General features: G+C 45.1%; 1 protein-coding gene across 3 annotated transcripts; it reads left to right on the top strand.

The window, feature by feature from the left end:
• The first annotated feature begins 933 nt into the window (after positions 1-933).
• Positions 934-20,518, top strand: LOC124270526 (cytochrome P450 2J4-like). 3 transcript variants are annotated; one of them, XM_046705546.1, is made up of 8 exons: positions 934-1,498; positions 7,034-7,259; positions 9,654-9,780; positions 12,048-12,210; positions 12,392-12,528; positions 13,494-13,590; positions 15,159-15,261; positions 19,921-20,518. In XM_046705546.1, exons 1-8 carry the CDS (start codon positions 1,162-1,164, stop codon positions 20,003-20,005), a joined length of 1,275 nt encoding a protein of 424 aa, XP_046561502.1. In that variant the 5' UTR covers positions 934-1,161; the 3' UTR covers positions 20,006-20,518. The 3 variants fall into 3 exon arrangements, with proteins under 3 accessions (XP_046561502.1, XP_046561500.1, XP_046561501.1); XM_046705544.1 differs by having other exon boundaries at positions 15,055-15,261; XM_046705545.1 differs by having other exon boundaries at positions 15,030-15,261.
• The last annotated feature ends 803 nt before the right edge of the window (positions 20,519-21,321 follow it).

Here is a 21,321-nt window from a genome sequence, read left to right as displayed (position 1 = left end):
ACGCGCAGTGTTGATAATCTTTTTATAGATACAGAAACGATCTGCAACATGAACATGTGGTTGTGTTCACGAGTTTTAAAAAAATTCTAAACCCAAACAACAAAATTCAGTTATCCTTCCCCTGCTAATATCTGTGACGGAGGTGAATAATTGCCAGATAGATTAATTGATTCGAAAGAAATTACGCTTCCTACAGTCTCAGCAGCTAGTCGAGATGCTTTTTCATCGGGCATGTAACTCATTTTCACTCGCCAGTTGTAATCTGCCAGCTAAAATATATTAAAAATCACATACGTATAACTTGCCTCTTTAAATAACATTCACAAACGACGGATGCCAAAGTATCACAAGCAGAATTCACCAACAACGTTCGCAATCACGTAACGTTTCGCCGGCGGTGACGCCATTGTGATTTGCCAGTGGTTGTCCCCCCTAACGTCAAAAACGAAGTGGGCGGGGCTTATCGGCCGGGACTGGATCGGTCTATTCCATGTATTTTAGCTATAAATGTTTGTGAATCAGGATTACGAAATATATTATTTTCCGAATTTGATAAGAATTTGTATTTGTATTGTAATTTGTATAAACCCATTATTGGCATGAGTATATAAAGACCATGATCTGAAACAGGTCACACCTGTATCCTGTATCCATCTACCTGTGGGGTTGTGACCACTCTATTTTATGGGCGGTCCCTTTATGCATTCCACCTGCACATCTATTAATTAACATGTGTGAAACAATACAATCTTTTGTTCATATTAAAGTAGCTGTTTGTCTCTTGTTACGATATTTTATTAATATTGTAACAGCCTCCGTGAAACTCATTGCAACGCTGCAGTCAGGGCCCCGATCCACGAAGCTATCTTGGCGCTACGACCGCGACCTCAAATTGTAACATAGACTTAGGACTAGTAGTAGCGCTACGATAGCTTTGTGAAACGGGGCCCAGGTCTCTAACCAGGACGAAAGCAGAGTTGTAAAAGTAGAAGGTCGCACAACTCTCTTGAAACTAAATCTGATTAAGCATAGTTTATATCACACGTGACATACATTTGAGCTGTGAAGTGATATCGAGAGGCAGGTTACTGTCCTGTCGGATCTGCAGTGCTGTGCTGTTCAGACGGAGTGACCTACCAGGTACGCCTCTACCCGTCAGCCATGGCGCTCCTACTTGGAATGGACCTGTCTACTGTGCTCGTATTTATTATTGTGTTTTGCATAGTGTATTATGTAGTTTCAATGCCGAAAAACCTTCCCCCCGGACCTCCTGTTATACCGTTCCTCGGCAGCCTGGACTTTCTGGTCAAAGGGAATCGGATGGAGCAGTTCAGCCGCTACCACAAACAGTACGGGAATGTGTTCCGCATGTACGTCGGGGGGTACCTGGTGGTAGTTCTCAGTGGATTCGACGTGGTTCGAGACGCCTTCGTCACACAAGCTAGCTGCTTCAGTCATCGACCCAACTTTATGTGGTGGGTCAGTCAAATCAAGGAGGGTAAGTCTTGCATATTTTATGACTAGGGTGTTGTAATACATAAATGCTCCTCAGGGGAAAATGTTTCGAGACACCCACACCCACCCCCGACCCATCCTCCTCCTCCCCACCCACCCATCCCGCTGTGGATCCGCCCCTGTATTTTTAGTACCCGTGTCGTCAACGATTTCATCAGCTTGACTGGCTTGGTCGTAAATAGCGCATACGATGGTCAGTGGGTAAATCAGGTACATTATTTTCATGTCGTCGTGATAGACCCTTTGTTGGTTGGTCGACGCCCTGTCCAGTCCCCTAATCGAGTCAAGTGCAGAAACCCAAGTGACAGGACACCAAATTCACCACCTGACCGAGATTGACCCCCAGATATACTATATCAGCAACCAAAGACAAACAAATCCTAGATATCCCAACATGGATACCTCAAACGTGCTGACTATATATTAACCGGGATGTGTGTTTGCTTCTTGTTGTTTTACGCCACACTCAGCAATATTCCAGCTATATGGCGGAGGTCTGTCAATAATCGAGTCTGGACCAGACAATCCAGTGATCAACAGCATGAGCATCAATCGACGCAATTGGGATACGATGACGTGCCCCGAAATATGTCCGCGAGGTCGACCAGCCGAACCCGTTAGTCGCCTCTTACGAAAAGCATAGGTAGCTAAAGACCAATTCTAACCCGGATCTTCACGGGTTAGAAAACCAAATGACAATACACAGAAGGAACCATGCACGTGACTGAGTCTAGCCCTCAGATGTACTAAATAAGCGACTAAAGACAAAGAAAACCGAGATATCCCAACAGGGACACCTCAAAACGCTTTAACCACGTGGCTACCCAGACCTCTGAAAAACGTGTGCCCATGAGCTCACACTTGATCATCTACGGTATGACATACTACTGTAAGTTCACTCGTACAAAGTTACCACGAGATTATGTATCCCGGAGTCCAAATGTACTAACGTGTAGCGTCAATGTTACTTCGCAGATACAGCTTACATGTATGGCTGAGTTTATCAGAGCAGAGATAATACTCGCCTCTTTATTGACTGTTATCACCTAAGTAGTGGTGAGATCAGACATGTTGTTTAATGTCACGCTGCTCTTATACAACGACACGCATGCGTGGACATTTGCCGGTTCTAAACACCGGACGAAAAGCCGGATAGTACACTATAGAAATATACGTAAATACAGTATGACATACTTGCTATGACCGGATTTGCGCACGTTTCCCGATATTTCCTGAATTTCCTGCACTTTTGAAATATACTCAGCAGCAAAAAAACCCACGTCAGTACAAATTTAAAATTAGATAGGCACTGTAATCAAATCATTACAGAAATGGACATAATAAGCGGATCAAAAACATTTTTGTGTACAATATCTTGACACATCAATGAATTTCAAGACATTACATGAGCGTTTGCAGTCCATTCAGCTTCTTGACTTCAGTATCTAGTGTGACCACCACGAGCGGCAATAACTGCAGCACAGCGTCATGTAGGAGTGCACCAATCGATTGATGAAGGCCATTGGCACCTGGAACCACACTCTGAGAAAGCCCAGGCGCAATAAATCGGCTGTGTTCGGCCTTGGTATGGCATCTGAATTTCATCCCAAATATACTGAGTCAAAAAAGAAACTTCACATTCTTTCTTCAGGGCACTATAAAAGAACAAGAGATGGTGAGATGGTTAAATTGTTATTATTTCATTGCTGAGATCTGTGTGATGTACTCGATACACTGACAGTGCCATAATCAGTTCCATTAGGCTACACCGCCGTTCCAAAACATGGGTATACAGAATGTCAAGTCACAAGAATAAAAATGCGAAGTTTCTCAGTTCAATATCGTGTATGGCCGCCCCGCGCATTCACCACTGCCAAACACCGTCTCCTCATCGACTGCCTGATGCTTGTGAACACGTGGTTGGGGATTCTGCTCTATTGCTCTTGCAAGGCAGCGCCAAATTCCTGCAAATTCTGAGGTTGGTTCCTAAGACCACGAAGCCTTCTCCCAAGTGCATCCCAAACGTGCCCTATTGGATTAAGGTCAGGGGACCTCGCTGGCCAGTCCATGACGTTGATTCCAGCGTTTTGAAGGAAATTTCGTGTCAACATCGCGTTATGCGGCCGAGCATTATCATGCTGGAACTGTAGACCTGGGCCATGAGCCGCCATGAAAGGAACGAGTTTAGGGGTGAGCACCTGGTCGCGGTAAGCAGCAGCTGTGAGGTTTCCACGAATGACCAGAAGTCGGGAACGGTTGTTCCCACAGAAAGCACCCAACACCATGCAACTTCCGCCTCCGAATCTGTCGACTTCCTGTACACAACATTGGGCATACCGTTCACGACGTCGTCTCCAGACTCTATGCCTGCCGCGACTCTGAGGGTAAACCTGGATTCATCGCTAAAGACGACTCGTTTCCAGTCTCTCTGGGTCCATCGGAGGTGACGTTGGGCCCACAGCAGACGTTGACGTTGATGAAACGGCGTCAATATTGGCACACGATATGGACGTCGATAATGGAGATTGGCAGCCCGCAACCGATTTCGAATGGTCTGTGAGGACAGTCGACCTCTAAACATCTCAGCCCTGGTTCGTGTAGCCGGCAGAAATCTGTCACGTAGGTGACGTAGGACGATTTGACGGTCTTCTGCTCGTGACGTCACACGTGGACGACCCGAACTTGGGCGATCAGAAGTGGTGCCAGTTTGTTGTAGACGACCTCGCAAGTCATACACTGTACAACGGCTGCATCCCATTGCTCTTGCGACGTCAATAACTAATCTTCCCGCTTGCAACATGCCAACGGCACGTTCACGTTGCACATTTGACAATCGTGGCATTTCAAGTACCGTTAGAACTGTGGTTTAAAAGTGTTTTTTTCAATTCTTGAGGCCAATGCAAACACGTGCATATGAAGAAAACTTCGATGCGAAGATCACGTGATCGACTGCACGTGCAAAACCTGATTTGGCACTAACGTCATTTGCACGACGAATGGATGGGTTTGAGTGGGTTTTGCTAACGTTTTTCTAGAGTCGAAAGATAGGGATCACATTTCGGATGCATAGATGTATCATCAGAGAAAAATTATTCATTATTTTTCAAATTACATTTTGTGAAGTTTCTTTTTTGACTCAGTATATGTTCAATTGGGTTTAGATCAGGACTAAGGTCTGGCCACTGCATAATGTTGACACCGTTCTGCTGTAGGAAGTCCCGTGTAGCTCTGGCAGTATGGGAGTTGTCATGCTGGAAAATGTTGTTCCGGTGATGTGCGAAATGTGGTATGACGTGGGGTCTGAGAGCTTTGGTCGATGTAGCGCACCGCTGTGATGCCGCCTCCTCTCCCCGGACCAAGGTTCTGGAACACCACAGGACCCACTCTCTGGTTCAGGCCTATTCCACCCCATACCATGACGCTTGCACCTCCCCATGAGTCTCTTTCCACAACACCTTGGTCTGAGTAACGCTGGCCACGTCGTCGCCATATTCTTGTTCTGCCATCTGCAGTTTATACGCAGTACCGACTCTCATCTGTGAACAGAACAGATCTCCATTGCCTGTATCGCCAGTTTTGGTGTTGTAGGGCAAACTGTAGACGTTCACCCCGATGACGAGGGGTGAGGATAGGTCAACGGTAAGGTGTACGGCAATGGAGGTTCCCGCTGTTAAGACGTCGGCGTACTGTACAATCAATACTGATTGGTCTTCCGTGTGTTCCCACTGTCTGGCGTGCTGTTTCGGATGCCTGCATCAACAGGTCTGCCAGTACGGGGGCGATCATTTGTGGTGTTGGTGGCCCGGAAACGTTGCTGCAACCTGTAGATGGTCCGAACGTTGACCTGGAAGTGATTGGCAACGGCTTGTGCAGTGGCCAGCTTCAAGTCATCCTAGCGCCTGGTTTCTCTGAGCTGTCGTGAGTCGCGGTATCCTACTGACGTTGTAATGTGAATGTTTCAACCCGAGGCGTGTTCAGAACCGCGAGCGCCCGCGCTATTGCCTCTAGTGAGCGCTCGCATCGGTCCTGAACGGACGCGAGCGCTTGGTTACATTAAACCATTCGTGACCAACCCGTGTTATTCCGGGACAAGCCGAATAGCTTTTTGTCTTCTTGTTGGAGGTTACGGAAAGGGGCGAGTGGTGACGAATGACATTAAACATGGTCGCCATCTTGGTTCGCTTGGCGAGGCAGCTGTGAGGATGGTTCGCGTGCGCGTGCGGGCGCTCGAACGGGCATAGGCGCTCAAGATCGAGCGCTCGCGGGCACTCGCAGTTCTGAACACGCTTCTGGTTTGGGGGTGCATTATAGGGTTGGTCCTTGTTAGCAGCACGTGCAGCATGAGTTGCATGAAAAAACATAGAGAACACCGTACCATCTCGGAGATCAGGTTGCGATTTGAGACCATTTCCTGGGTTCCATTCTGAGTTTGGGAAGGAATGTCTTTGCTCAGGTAAAGTTGGAGATGTTGTCCAAAATATACAATCAAAACATCAAATGAGTTTACAGTTATCCGTTTCTGCGAAGATAAAAAATTCCAAACTGACGTTTCTTTTGCTGCTTAGTATATATGATCATCGTATATTGCCGTATAAAGCACACTTTTCACGATGCAATGAATTCCAAGCATGCGTTCAAAAGTTGATAAGTAAATGCTTGATCATGGCGTAATTCCTATCCATTCCTTTTAATTGTAACAGGTGCTGAAATTTCCGAATCCCCACTAGGCATACTAGGGTTTAAAATATGAATATTTTCCTATGTGGGGAAACATGTTTAAATATCCAAATGTGTTCATTCCTTATAATTAGACATTTACTCTTCAGGGGTGGTGGAGTAGCCTTGTGGTTCAAGCAATTTCTGATTTCTTGAATCACTCTCTCAAGATGGCCCTTGTTCGATCCCCGACATGTGTCCAATGTGTGAAGTGGAATAGAAAGTATCTTCAGTCAGTCAGTCACTCAATCCACCACTCAACCACTCACTCATCAACCACTGAACCATTCAATCAATGACTCATTCAACCACTCACTCAACCACTCAACCATTCATTCAAACACCTATTCTGGCACTCACTCAACCATTCAATCACTCAGCCATTCGGCCACTAATTCAAACACTCAACCCCTCAGTCACTCGGCCATTCAACCATTCAGCCGCTCAGCCGCACAGCTACCCAGCCGCTCAGCCACTCAGCCACTCAGCCACTCAAGCACTCTGTCATTCAGCCCCACAACCAACCACTCAACCACTCACTCTACTGCAGACCCTTGAAGATAGAATTTGAAGGTTTCAGTAACCCATGCTTGTCGCAAGAGGTGACTAACGTGATAGGGTGGTCAGGTTCGCTGACTTGGTTGACACATGTCATCGTATCCTAGCTGCGTAGTGCGATGCTCATGCTGTTAATCACTGGATTGTTTGGTCCAGACCCGATTATTCACAGACCGCCGCCATATAGCTGGAATATTGCTGATTGCGGCGTTAAACAACAATCAATCAACTGCATCACCGACAGGTATCTTCATGAGCAGCGGCCAGACATGGAAGGAGATACGGAGGTTCAGTCTTCAGACCATGAGGGACTTCGGGATGGGGAAGAGCAGTGTGGAGGACAAGGTGAAGGACGAAGTCAACGCCATCCTCAGCATTCTTTCAGAGAATGAGGGTAAACGGTTTCATTTCCACGACTTCATGGACGTCGCTACTGGCAACATCATCTGCAGCCTCATATTCGGGGAGAGGTGAGTCGAATTGTCAATATTTGGTAAGAATGACACCAAAATGGCTTCCCACATTGAACACACGTAGGGAATCGTACTTAGACCTCTGACGCTTTATAGCAACATTCTAACAATGTCATGGCGGGGACACCCAAAATGGGTTTGTAAGAGACGCCCAACAGGAACTGGTACATGGACGATGCATGTCATCGAATTACATTTACGTGAATAAATGCTCATAATTGCAATCACTTGATTGTCTGGTTCATATTATGTATACCCTTCCCTCATACAGCTGGAATAATGCTTATTTCGATGGTAAAGAAACACACACACAATTTCGTACAACAGCATCTAAACACACATCCATTATAGTCTGTTTGCAGTGAAAACGTACAGGTGAATTTCACTTTAAACATATCGCTTTTTATTCAACTTAGGAGTTATCATATCGCTTATATTGGTTTGTATTACAAGGGGGTAAGCGCAGTAGTTGGAACAGTGAAACAAATGAACGTGCGGTACGTGATGAGCGTTAACTTAGACCAACCCTCCTTGTTCTCGGTGTTTCATTTAATGTGCATACCCCCTTGTAATACAAACCAATAATACCGATTTGAAACTATGATCGTTTGTTAAACAACTTTTATCCTAAGTTGAACAAAAATCTGAGATTTAAATTTTCAAATGCAAGGTAAAATTATGAGGATTCGCAATCTTAATTTCACTTTATTTGATTTACTTTTTTGTTTAAAGTGAAATTCATCGGTATGTTTTCACAGCAAACAGACTATAGTGTAACGTTGACTCTGGCTAATGCAATGAAAACTATGATAAATAATAATGTGGTAATAGATATGAGAGTTGAGGGCGGTGGGGTAGCCAAGTGGTCAAAGCGTTCGCTCGTCACGCCGAAGACCCGGGTTCGATTCCCCGCATGGGTACAATTCGTGAAGCCCATTTCTGGTGTTTCCCGCTGCGGTATTGCTGGAATACTGCTAAAAGCGGCGTAAAACTATACTCACTCTCTCACTCACTGTTATGGGAGATGGGTGGCCCATTTTGGTTGTACTGCGCAATGATCTTCACCGCAGAGGTACGGTAATACTGACTGGTACATTCGGACTGCGAGTCCAATCGGATCATGCCTTGTCCATGCTATTACCGCTCGGGGATCATGCGATATCACGTTAACGCCTGGCGAGTTTCCCTACAGCAATAAGAGACACTGCGTTCAATCACGTAATCTCGTGACTACTCACACTAAGACGTTGGACGGATGCCCTCTGTGTTTTTGCTACGGGTGGTGGGGTAGCCAAGTGGTTAAAGCGTTCGCTCATCACGCTGCAGACCCGGGTTCGATTCCCCACATGGGTACAATGTGTGAATTCCAGTTCTGGGGTTTTGTCGTGATATTGCTGTCCAGAATATTGCTAAAAGCGGCATAAAAAGTAAACTCACTCACTCACTCTCTAAAGTTGTTACAAACAAGAATTAGTTTGCTTGCGTTTCACAATAAACACCGAGTCACTGCAACCGTTTTGTATGCTGACAGCCATGTTTGAATTATAGTCTTAATGACGTAATAGTTAAGAATTGGGACTCATTTAGTGTGACACTCGTAAAATACAAGACAAATCTTATGGATAACAACTTCTTGATTTACTTTTCACAACGTTTCTGGGCTAGTTCTTGCCCCTTCTTCAGGTGGATATCCACGGCGTGGAAAAATAAATCAAGAAGTTGTTATCCATAAGCTTTGTCTTGTATTACTACACCAACTTCTAAATGCCTTTGAAGAATTTCGACACTCGTAAAGGTTAGAATTGGTCTTCAGTAACCCATGCTTGTCGTGAGAGGCGACTAACGGGATCGGGTGGTCAGGCTCGCTGACTTGGTTGACACCTGTCATCGTATCCCAATTGCGTAGATCGATGCTCATGCTGTTGATCCCTGGATTTTCTGGTCCAGACTCGATTATTTACAGACCGTCACCATACAGCTGGAATATTGCTGAGTGCGGCGTAAAAGTCAACTCACTCACTCCATCAGCTCTTCGTATTACCATTCTCTCATTTTTAACAATGTTTGGACATTTGTTGAGATTGCTCACATCACATTGATTGTAAGAAATTTTACATTAACCCGTGAAGATCCGGGTTAGAATTGGTTTTCAGTAACCCATGCTTGTTGTGAGAGGCGACTAACGGGATCGGGTGATCAGGCTCGCTGACTTGGTTGACACATGGCATCGTATCCTAACTGCGTAGGATGCTCACGTTGTTGATCCCTGGATTGTCTGGTCCAGACTCGATTATTTACAGACCCCCGCCATATAGCTGGAATATTGCTGAGTGCGGCGTTAAACAACAAACCAACCGACCTAAAAGTGCTTCTGTTTGTGGCACTATACAGATACGACTACCACGATGAGAAGTTCCACAAGCTGATGCGTCTCCTTAACGACGTGGTCAAGTCGCCTGGAAGTCTCAATCCGTATTATGCCATACCGTTACTGAGGATGCTTCCATCAACGCAAAAGGTATATTGTATATATTGCTGTTATTCGTCTGATTCATTAAATTGGGGAAGGGCGGTGGGGTATCTTAGTTAACGCCTCAGTAGTGACCCAATTCACACTGCATTCACTCCCCCCCCCCATGGTGACCCAGTTCACAAGGCATTCACTTCGCCCACAGGTGACTTAAAGCATCCTGCATAAATTCGAAATTTCGAATTTGAAATGCAAATAAAAGCGACAAAACAATTTCCATGTTCATAAGAAATACCCGCTGTGCATTGTATGATTATGAACATGTGCTTAAGAATCACAAGCAGCTTGTGCTGAAACTAGGTGTTTCGGAAAAGGTGAGCGTATCGTGCTCTACTGAAGGCACCTGTCATATACACATGCAAGACCTAGTACGTTTTCACCCAAACAAACTATGAAGGAGTGAGTGAGTTTAGTTTTACGCCGCTTTTAGCAATATTCAAGCAATATCACGGCGGGTGACACCAGAAATGGGCTTCACACATTGTACCCACGTGGGGAATCGAACCCGGGTCTTCGTCGTGACGAGCGAACGCTTTAACCACTAGGCTACCCCACCGCCCCAACCTATGAAGGAATACTACCAACTGGTTCGTTAATAAACTAAGGGGCAAAATAAACGATACAAAGTCGAAATCACCGATTTTACAAAACGACAAACCATCATTGTGAAAAAGGAAAGTGAATTATGATAACAGATGTATGGGCAAAACTTTTCCTTTTTCACAATGGGGTGGGTTGGGGGTACCGATTTTAAATATCAGTGATTTCGACTTGGTATCGTTTCTTTCGCCGGTTAGTATATATGGGTGAATTAATCCGACATGTCAATGTTATAGAGTTGTGCACGAGGGAAGGGAGGAAGATAAAACAAGCTTAATAACGGTGTAAGAATCTACATCGAAACGTCGCTTTATGCAATAAATAAGAAGTTGTCATCCATAAAGTTGTATGTTTCATTTCTGAGTCACCAACTTCTACAATGCCCATCAAACAATTAGGAAGGGAGAAGGTTAGGTTTAAATTCATATCTTGGATGTATTATTTAAAGCCAATTTTTCGTCGATCAAATGATTATTAAAAAGGTATAGCTATTGTTTCCCAGACGTCATTATGGGTGTAACTATCCGACAAGTAAATACAATGTCATACTATACGAATTTATAAATTTATAACTTTATCTTCAGGATATTGTTCGAAACACACATCCTGGTTGGTGTTTGACATGTTTTGTGATAGTTGCCAGTGGTTACGGGAGGATATCCATTGCTTATTGCAAATAAAACATCATTACACAGTAATATTGATTCTTTACAACAAGGTAATGATATAATCAAAATCATGTTATCGACTCTGCTTTCAGAGACTTTTTGTGGCTGCAGAAAGGGCGTGTTGCCTTTATCACAAATGTATGCATAAATTGGAAAGGTATCTGCTATTCTGAGTCACGAGTCTATAGGTCATCCTACGTAAATCACTGTAGACAATCGACCCATTGTTCATTCAGGTAGTATGACGAGCAATGAGTATTAATGTGACACAAAGCGTGGACAATAAATAGCGCGGACACTGAATTACGCTATTCCGGTTTTGAGTGTCTTCAGCAACCATTCATTACTTACATGTGTTGTTTTGCTGTTTCGTTTCGGAAATACTGAATTTCTCGATCTGGGATACGATGACATTGTGTCAACCAAGTCAACGAGCCTGAACACCGATGTAGCTTGTCTCCTCTTAAGACAAGGACCCGTGAAGATCCGGGTTAGAATTGGTCTTCAGCAACCCATGCTTGTAAGAGTGAGTGAGTGAGTATGGTTTTACGCCGCTTTTAGCAATATTACAGCAATATCACGGCGGGGGACACCAGAAATGGGCTTCACACATTGTACCCATGTGGGGATTCGAACCCGGGTCTTCGGCGTGACGAGCGGACGCTTTAACCACAAGGCTACCCCACCGTCCCTCATGCTTGTAAGAGGCGACTAACGGATGGTCAGGCTCGATGACATATGTCACCGTATCCCAAATGCGTAGATTGATGCTCATGCTGTTGATCACTGGATTGTCTGGCCCAGAGACGATTATTGTACAGACCGTCGTTATATAGCTAGAAAACAATTGTTGTATGCGGCGTTAAACAAAACGGAAAACAAACTTCAGTTGCTGAAGATCAATTTAACAAGGATATTCACGGGTTTGAAAGGTTTTGTGAAATAACAAATGAGTCATTGATAAATGTCGTGGATCGATTGTTACAGAAAGCCCGCGTGGCTATCGGCCACATGAAGCGACTATGTGAGTTTGTCAAAGGCGTGGTTGACGAGCACGAACAGTCCTACGACCCCAGCAACATCCGGGACTTTGTGGATCTGTACATTCAGATGCGTGACGGCGACGGACAGGCCAACAAAGCCTACAACTGTAAGACATATGTTATATTGGGGCTGGGACGGGTCCAAATTTCCTACCCCGGTACCCGACCCCCTATTACCCGACCCGACCCGGGTACCCATTATAACGCTTATTCCCCTTCAATAAAATCAGTGCCGGTGTTTGACTATATATTCTATTTAATAAAAGTATTTTGATATGTGTTTCGCAGTGGAAAACTTTTTGCGCCTCATCGTCGACCTGTTCCTGGCTGGCACTGAGACATCGTCGACATCGGTCAACTGGGCACTGCTGTACATGATGAAGTACCCACACATACAGAAAAAATGTCAAGAGGAAATTGACAACGTAAGCGTTACATTGCCCCAAGATAAAGTATCGAGTGTTGGAAGCCGATTTCAACGCAATCTTGTTATGCCAGCATCCGTGAAGGTCCGGGTTAGAATTGATCTTCAGTAACCCATGCTTGTGGTAAGAGGAGACTAACGGGATCGGGTGGTCAGGCTCGCTGGCTGGGTTGACACATGTCATTGTATGACAACTGCGTAGAACGATGTTCATGCTGTTGATCCCTGGATTGTCTAGCCCAGACTCGATTATTTCCGAAACGCCGCCATATAGCTGGAATATTGCTGAGTGCGGCGTTAAACAACAACCAAGCAACCATCGAGCCAAGCAGCCAACCTACTGGACTTGGTAATATCATTACAAGCGGATCAAGGTCTATATCACATGTTGTAACCTACATGAATTCGTTCTGGCAATATCTGGCATGTTTAAAGTGGACACGTTTGGTAACACCATGCTGTGTTATGTCTCTTTCAGGTATCAGGATCCGCTGAATGTTGGTTCAATTTGTACAAGCTGTACAGTAATTGTATTGCGAGACATAACATCATTTTTCTAAATGGTTTATCTTGACGTCAATACCTTGCATATAACTGAACTACTTGGTTAAGACACTGTAGGGCGGTGGGGTAGCCAACTGGTTAATGCGTTCGCTCGCCACGCCGAAGACCTTGGTTCGATTCCCATACGAGTAAACACGTGAGGCCTATTTGTGTTGTCCCTTGTCGTAATATTGCTGGAATGTGCATGAAAGTGGTGCTGAACTTCACTCATTCCCCGTTATTTAATTATGCCACTTTTAGCAATTTTGTAGCAATATCATAGCGGTTGACATCAGAAATGGGTTTCAAATATTCTACAAATATGCGATCGAACCTGGGTCGTCGGCAAACGTTCAATACACAGTTACCCCACGATCAAGAGAATAGCTGATCACAGCATTGTACGATTCACTTATGTTTCAGAATATTGGCCGTGGAAGGATGATCACCTTCTCTGACAGAGCCAAGCTGCCTTATGTTGAAGCAACCGTTAATGAAGTATTGAGACTTTCTCCAGTGGGTATGTAGATAAAATACATGCTTAAGTTGACTGTTGTTACCTTTTTACACGGCACTGTAATTTTGTAACGCGAATGAAATGTCGGATGTAGTCATATAACGAAAGCTGATAAACACACTGTTTGGAATTTTCTTTTGAACATTTATACTATTCAAATTTGAATTCAATTTGATTATAAACATACACATGTACATGAATTAAGAAGCAAGTGTGGTGTCACGTGGTATCGCAGTTTAAAGGTTACGTCCCTGACGTGTGCTAGTTGTCGTACAATGCGATCATTGCGCTATGGTGATCGTAAGTCCTATACCATATCGTAAACTTACGACAGTTTCGTAAAACGGCATCCAGCATCCCAGGATCGAATCCCACATCCGCAAAAGCGATTACAGGGTCTGTTTTTCCCTTGTTTTGTTTTATTTTGTTTTGTTGATAAACAATTACATTACTTTCCTTCTTCAAAAGTTCAAAACGATCTTTAGTGAGTGAGTTTGGTTTTTACGCCGCTCTAAGTACTATACCATCAACATCACGGCAGGAGACGCCCGAAATGGGCTTTACACATTGTACCTATGTGGGGGATCGAACCCAGTTCTTAGGCGTGACGAGCGGACGCTTTAACGACTAGGCTGTTCCATCGCCTCAAAACGATCTTTAAGTAAAACGTGTCCATAATCATGAGAAATCTCTCCTGAAAAACAGCAGTCCATTGTACGACACCATCTATATATATCATGAGTGAGTGAGTTTGGTTTTACGCTGCTTTTAGCAATATTCCAGCAATATCACGGCGGGGGACACCAGAAATGGGCTTCACACATTGTACCCATGTGGGGAATCGAACCCGGGTCTTCGGCGTGAAGAGCGAACACTTTAACCACTAGGCTACCCCACCGCCCTATATATATCATGAAAATTGTTATGTTTGGTTGGTTTGCTGTTTAACGAAACAATTGTCTAGCTATATGACAACGGAGTGTGAATCATCGCGTCTTGACCGGCCAATCCGGTCATTAACATCAACATCATGATCATCGATATTCTTGACATGTGTTAACCATGTAAGCGAGTGTGGTCACCCGATCCCGTTAGTCGTCTCTTAGTACATGCATGGGTTGCTGAAGACCAATTCAAACGCGGATTTTCACGAGTTACATATGTAAAGAATCACACTGATATGATATCAGAATGCTCGGAAACCCTGCTCATTCACGTAGGGGCGGTGGGGTAGTTTAGTGGTTAAAGCGTTCGCTCCTCACGCTGAAAACCCGGGTTCGATTCTCCAAATGGGTGCAAAGTGTGAAGCCCAATTCTGGTGTCCTCCGCCGTGTTATTGCTGGAATATTGCTAAACGCGGCGTAAAACCGCACGCACGCACGCACTCACTCACTCACTCACTCACTCACTCCACTCACTCCACTCCACTCCACTCCACTCAGGCACGCAAGTTTGTCTTTTCTCCAGTTCCGTTCGTCATCCCGCACAGCACAGACGCCGACACCACCCTTTGTGGTTACAACATCCCCAAAGAAACCATCGTCCTTGTCAACGTGCTCTCTGTCCACAAGGATCCGAAGTATTGGGACGATGTAGACGAATTCAAACCGGAGAGGTTCTTGGACGAAAATGGCAAAATCAAGAAAATAGATGCTTTTATTCCATTTTCTATTGGTAAGTTTTCATTTTAACAGATGCTGTTGAACATGGTTGTGTCGAACTGATGGTTGTGTCGATATAAAAACTACGTCACCCTATTGTGGTTGTATGTGGTTGTAACGAACTTCGGATAACTCGAAGTATTTTCGTAGGTTGTCAAACAAAGTTTTGCCAAAGGGAAAATTTGAGTTGTCTGAGATGCCTTTTAATTTTTCAACCTTCAATCCAGCGATCAACAGCATGAGCATCAATCTACGCAACTAGGATACGATGACATGTGTCAACCAAGTCAGCGAGTCTGACCACTCGATCCAGTTACTCGCCTCTTACAAGCATGGGTTACTGAATATCAATTCTAACCCGGATCGTCAAGGGTCTGTTCATTTTACTCCCAACAACAGACCGCCTCCGTGGTGTAGTGGTTAGAGCGTCCGCCCGGAGAGCGGAAGGTCGCGGGTTCGATCCCCGACCGCGTCATACGAAAAGACGTTAAAATATGGTCCCTGCCTGGCGCTCGTCATTAATGGGTACAACAAGGACTGGTCGGCTCGGAGTCAGCATGTGTCTGAGTAGTAGTCCAAGAGCCCGGGGGTGATTTTTGTACCGAGAGAGGCCAAAAGGTTTGAACATGTATTCTGATGTAAAATTGCCTCACGAATCCAAAAATTTCAGTCTTACAAATCAAAGCTGTGGCTTTAGCCCACTAGGGGGCGTTGAAGCGATGACTCAGCATTTTTTTCAGGTATACTGCTGCATCCCTTTAAATGCCATTTCCCATCTACAAATACTCAGTATTTCACCCAAACTGGTTGCAATGTAAAGAAGAAAGATAAATGTGTAATTTCACAAAACAAAATGTTTAACAGTGTGGTATGTGGAGTAATGACATATTGTTTTTCTTCGTAGATTTACAATTTTTTGTCATTTTACCACCTGAAGTTCAGTGTAATGAAACTAAAGTATAATATAATACAGTATTTAAGGCTTTTAATTATGTAAAATAGTAAAAATGTGTAAGGAATTCAAATATATCAATAAAATGCATATGTCACTCAGGGTATTCATGCGGCATGGTATCTCAGTGACCTAGCACTATAAAAACAGCTTAAGTCTGGGCTAGTACACGCAGCCGCACCTACACATACAGACGCATGCACGTCGTCATATGAGCGAAATATTCTCCAGCACAACGTTAAACCCAATTCCACCTCACCCCAACAACGTGTTTGTTTATTCATTGTTTCACACCCAGTGGAATGACTTTCAGCCGATGATTGGGGCTGATTAGTCTCCACACTTGACATTTCCAATTCAGAGTGAGTGAGTTTAGTTTTACACCGCACTTAGCAATATTCCAGCTATATGGCGGCGGTCTGTAAATAATCGAGTCTGGGCCAGACAATCCTGTGATCAACAGCATGGGCTTCGTTCTACGCAATTGGGATACAATGAGCGAGCCTGACCACCCGATCCCGTTAGTAGCCTTTTACGGCAAAGCATGGGTTACTGAAGATCAATTCTAACCCGGATCTTCACGGGTTGTTTTAATTTGGACAACTAAATATGTCGGAAGCACTGACAATGATCCTACCTACTACAAGTTTATTAACAAAACACATTCCGAACCTGTAGTATCTGTGCCATTCATACACGACCAGATTTCGATCAACGTTTTATATATACTCATGCCAATAATGGTTATCACCCCCACACCCCACCCCCACCCCACACCCCACCCCCACCCACCACACCCGCACACCCCACACCCCTCTCCAAAATTGAAGGGGTGACAACCATTATTGGCATGAGTATATTATATTAACTGTCACGATAAAATGAGTCAGTGATTCAGTTGAGTTTTACGCCGCACTCAGCAATATTCCAAATATATATAGCGGGTCACGATAAAAACAGAATGCACACTGTCAGATCTTCAAATAAAGCGAACCAATGTACTTTGACTCAATGAGATTGTTCAGATGTATATTTTAATTTCATAAACGAAATCTGGAGTGGTAAACAGGCCAGACATACCGCTCCAGGAAGAACTGGTTACATTAATTAATTGTATGTAAACATATTCCTGTAGTATGTATACACGCAGATACAATACATCAAATTGATGTTTAACCGTAGGGTTGAGCGATTGTCCGCGTTAATGTATGCAGTAGCCCTGTTCCAAGGCTGTACCAGTAGCCCTGTTCCAAGGCTGTACCAGTAGCCCTGTTCCAAGGCTGTACCAGTAACCCTGTTCCAAGGCTGTATTAGTAGCCCTGTTCCAAGGCTGTATTAGTAGCCCTGTTCCAAGGCTGTACCAGTAGCCCTGTTCCAAGGCTGTACCAGTAGCCCTGTTCCAAGGCTGTATTAGTAGCCCTGTTCCAGGCTGTACTAGTAGCCCTGTTCCAAGGCTGTACCAGTAGCCCTGTTCCAAGACTGTACCAGTAGCCCTGTTCCAAGACTGTACCAGTAGCCCTGTTCAAAGGCTGTACTAGTAGCCCTGTTCCAAGGCTGTATTAGTAGCCCTGTTCCAAGGTTGTACCAGTAGCCCTGTTCCAAGGCTGTACCAGTAGCCCTGTTCCAAGGCTGTACTAGTAGCCCTGTTCCAAGGCTGTACCAGTAGCCCTGTTCCAAGGCTGTACCAGTAGCCCTGTTCCAAGGCTGTATTAGTAGCCCTGTTCCAGGCTGTACCAGTAGCCCTAGCCCTTCCAAGGCTGTACCAGTAGCCCTGTTCCAGGCTGTATTAGTAGCCCTGTTCCAAGGTTGTACCAGTAGCCCTGTTCCAAGGCTGTACCAGTAGCCCTGTTCCAAGGCTGTACCAGTAGCCCTGTTCCAAGGCTGTACCAGTAGCCCTGTTCCAAGGCTGTACCAGTAGCCCTGTTCCAGGCTGTACCAGTAGCCCTGTTCCAAGGCTGTATGAGTAGCCCTGTTCCAAGGCTGTACTAGTAGCCCTGTTCCAAGGCTGTATTAGTAGCCCTGTTCCAAGGATGTACTAGTAGCCCTGTTCCAAGGCTGCATTAGTAGCCCTGTTCCAAGGCTGTACCAGTAGCCCTGTTCCAAGGCTGTACTAGTAGCCCTGTTCCAAGGCTGTACCAGTAGCCCTGTTCCAAGGCTGTAGCAGTAGCCCTGTTCCAAGGCTGTACTAGTAGCCCTGTTCCAAGGCTGTACCAGTAGCCCTGTTCCAAGACTGTACTAGTAGCCCTGTTCCAAGGCTGTACCAGTAGCCCTGTTCCAAGGCTGTACCAGTAGCCCTGTTCCAAGGCTGTACCAGTAGCCCTGTTCCAAGGCTGTACCAGTAGCCCTGTTCCAAGGCTGTACCAGTAGCCCTGTTCCAGGCTGTACCAGTAGCCCTGTTCCAAGGCTGTACCAGTAGCCCTGTTCCAAGGCTGTACCAGTAGCCCTGTTCCAAGGCTGTACCAGTAGCCCTGTTCCAAGGCTGTACCAGTAGCCCTGTTCCAAGGCTGTACCAGTAGCCCTGTTCCAAGGCTGTACCAGTAGCCCTGTTCCAAGGCTGTATTAGTAGCCCTGTTCCAAGGCTGTACTAGTAGCCCTGTTCCAAGGCTGTACTAGTAGCCCTGTTCCAAGGCTGTACCAGTAGCCCTGTTCCAAGGCTGTACCAGTAGCCCTGTTCAAGGCTGTACCAGTAGCCCTGTTCCAAGCTGTACCAGTAGCCCTGTTCCAAGGCTGTACCAGTAGCCCTGTTCCAAGGCTGTACCAGTAGCCCTGTTCCAAGGCTGTACCAGTAGCCCTGTTCCAAGGCTGTACCAGTAGCCCTGTTCCAAGGCTGTACCAGTAGCCCTGTTCCAAGGCTGTACCAGTAGCCCTGTTCCAAGCTGTACCAGTAGCCCTGTTCCAAGGCTGTACCAGTAGCCCTGTTCCAAGGCTGTACCAGTAGCCCTGTTCCAAGGCTGTACCAGTAGCCCTGTTCCAAGGCTGTACCAGTAGCCCTGTTCCAAGGCTGTACCAGTAGCCCTGTTCCAAGGCTGTACCAGTAGCCCTGTTCCAAGGCTGTACCAGTAGCCCTGTTCCAAGGCTGTACCAGTAGCCCTGTTCCAAGGCTGTACCAGTAGCCCTGTTCCAGGCTGTACCAGTAGCCCTGTTCCAAGGCTGTACCAGTAGCCCTGTTCCAAGGCTGTACCAGTAGCCCTGTTCCAAGGCTGTACCAGTAGCCCTGTTCCAAGGCTGTACCAGTAGCCCTGTTCCAAGGCTGTATTAGTAGCCTTGTTCCAAGGCTGTACTAGTAGCCCTGTTCCAAGGCTGTACTAGTAGCCCTGTTCCAAGGCTGTACCAGTAGCCCTGTTCCAAGGCTGTACCAGTAGCCCTGTTCCAAGGCTGTACCAGTAACCCTGTTCCAAGGCTGTACTAGTAGCCCTGTTCCAAGGCTGTACTAGTTGCCCTGTTCCAAGGCTGTACTAGTAGCCCTGTTCCAAGGCTGTACTGAATGCTAAACCCATGGATGTATAGTAATTCTATCCCTATAGATAAGCGGACAGTCTAAGGACACCAGTCAGTTGGACGGACAAATGTTCTTTTAATTTATATTTTTTAGAAATTACATTTAATTATTTATTACCTTAGAGACTTGTGCAAGTCTAGGAATGCAGCATCTCATAGTCAATATTTTATACAAATTATATTGAGATATGACCTGGTATACAAGTGATTGTTTCTTTTTAGGGCCACGTGTTTGTGCTGGGGAAACCTTGGCAAGAATGGAAGTGCTGATGTACTTTGCCAATATGCTACAGAACTTCACCTTTAGAAAGCCCGAGGGTGCCACGCTAAACTTCAACGGATTCATTGGTGCTACATATTTTCCATTGCCTTATGAACTGATTGCTGACAAAAGATGAAGACAACATGAATAGGTGTAAATAGCCCCATGCTTTGAACATCATTCAAAAATTCAATACATGTTTTAGGGTTATATCGATGTGAGATAGGTTTGTTTAACTCACCGGATACGCTCACTTCCAGAACAATGATTGACTGACTTATAATTGTTAAATAGCCATATGACAAGGGTTACTCCAGAAATGGGCATCACAAATATTACCCATATCGGGAGTCGAACCAGGACATTTGGCGTGACAGGCGAACGCTTTAACCACTAGCTTACCCTACAAGGACAGTGGTCATTTTTTATCTCCTTAATCAGTAAATCAATTGGTTTTACAAGTATGTCATTTCACATATTATACTCATGTATGTATACAACTGCATCGAAGAATGCATGTTATAATTGAACTACCGCAATAAAGACAATTTTTTCATATACAATTTCATGTACAAAGTATGAGTGAGTGAGTGAGTTCAGATTTACGCCGCTTTTAGCAATATACCAGCAATATCACGGCAGAGGACACCAGAAATGAACTTCACACACTGTACTGATGTGGGGAATAGAACCCGGGTCTTCGGCGTGACGAGCGGACGCGTTAACCACTAAGCTACCCCACTGTTCAGGTGGGGGTAGGGGTGGGGCATTCTTAGGTATAGTGTGGGATAAAGCGTAGTTAAAGTGTTTCGATATATACGTGTAGTTAGGGGTTCTAAACTTCTGAAGTAGGTTTCAGTATGGAAACACACTCTTCAAAAGTAGAAACGCATAGGTCCCAAATACGGAAATATATTGAACGTATTTAAGTGACATACGTCGAATAAGCTTGAACATAGATGACTGACTGAGTTTAGTTTTACGCCGCTTTTAGCAATATTCCAGCAATATCACGGCGGGGGACACCAGAAATGGGCTTCAGACATTGTGCTTCGATACACGGATGAACATTATTATGTTTTGCTGGTATTGCCAGCATTAACACAAGGGTTCGTTCAGGTCACTACCTTGTAACATAACCCCTTGCACTGCTCGAAGTCCTCGGATTTTTGCTTGGAGAATTCTTCCTCCTACAACGCGTTGGCAAGTTCTGAAAGTGTCTGAAGACGATGATGACGTTTAGGGCGCGCCGATCAAGTTCGTCCCATAGATTCTTGATCGGGTTCAGATCAGGCGATTTGGAAGGCCAGGGAAGGACACTGACGTTTGCATTGGCGAGACAAGCACCAGTTACACGAGCT

This window comes from Haliotis rubra, unplaced genomic scaffold (assembly GCF_003918875.1).
Source record: "Haliotis rubra isolate DU_JTF1 unplaced genomic scaffold, ASM391887v1 Scf1522, whole genome shotgun sequence".
In the NCBI taxonomy this organism is placed as follows: Eukaryota; Metazoa; Mollusca; class Gastropoda; order Lepetellida; family Haliotidae; genus Haliotis; species Haliotis rubra.
This window is presented reverse-complemented; position numbering and strand designations above follow the sequence as displayed.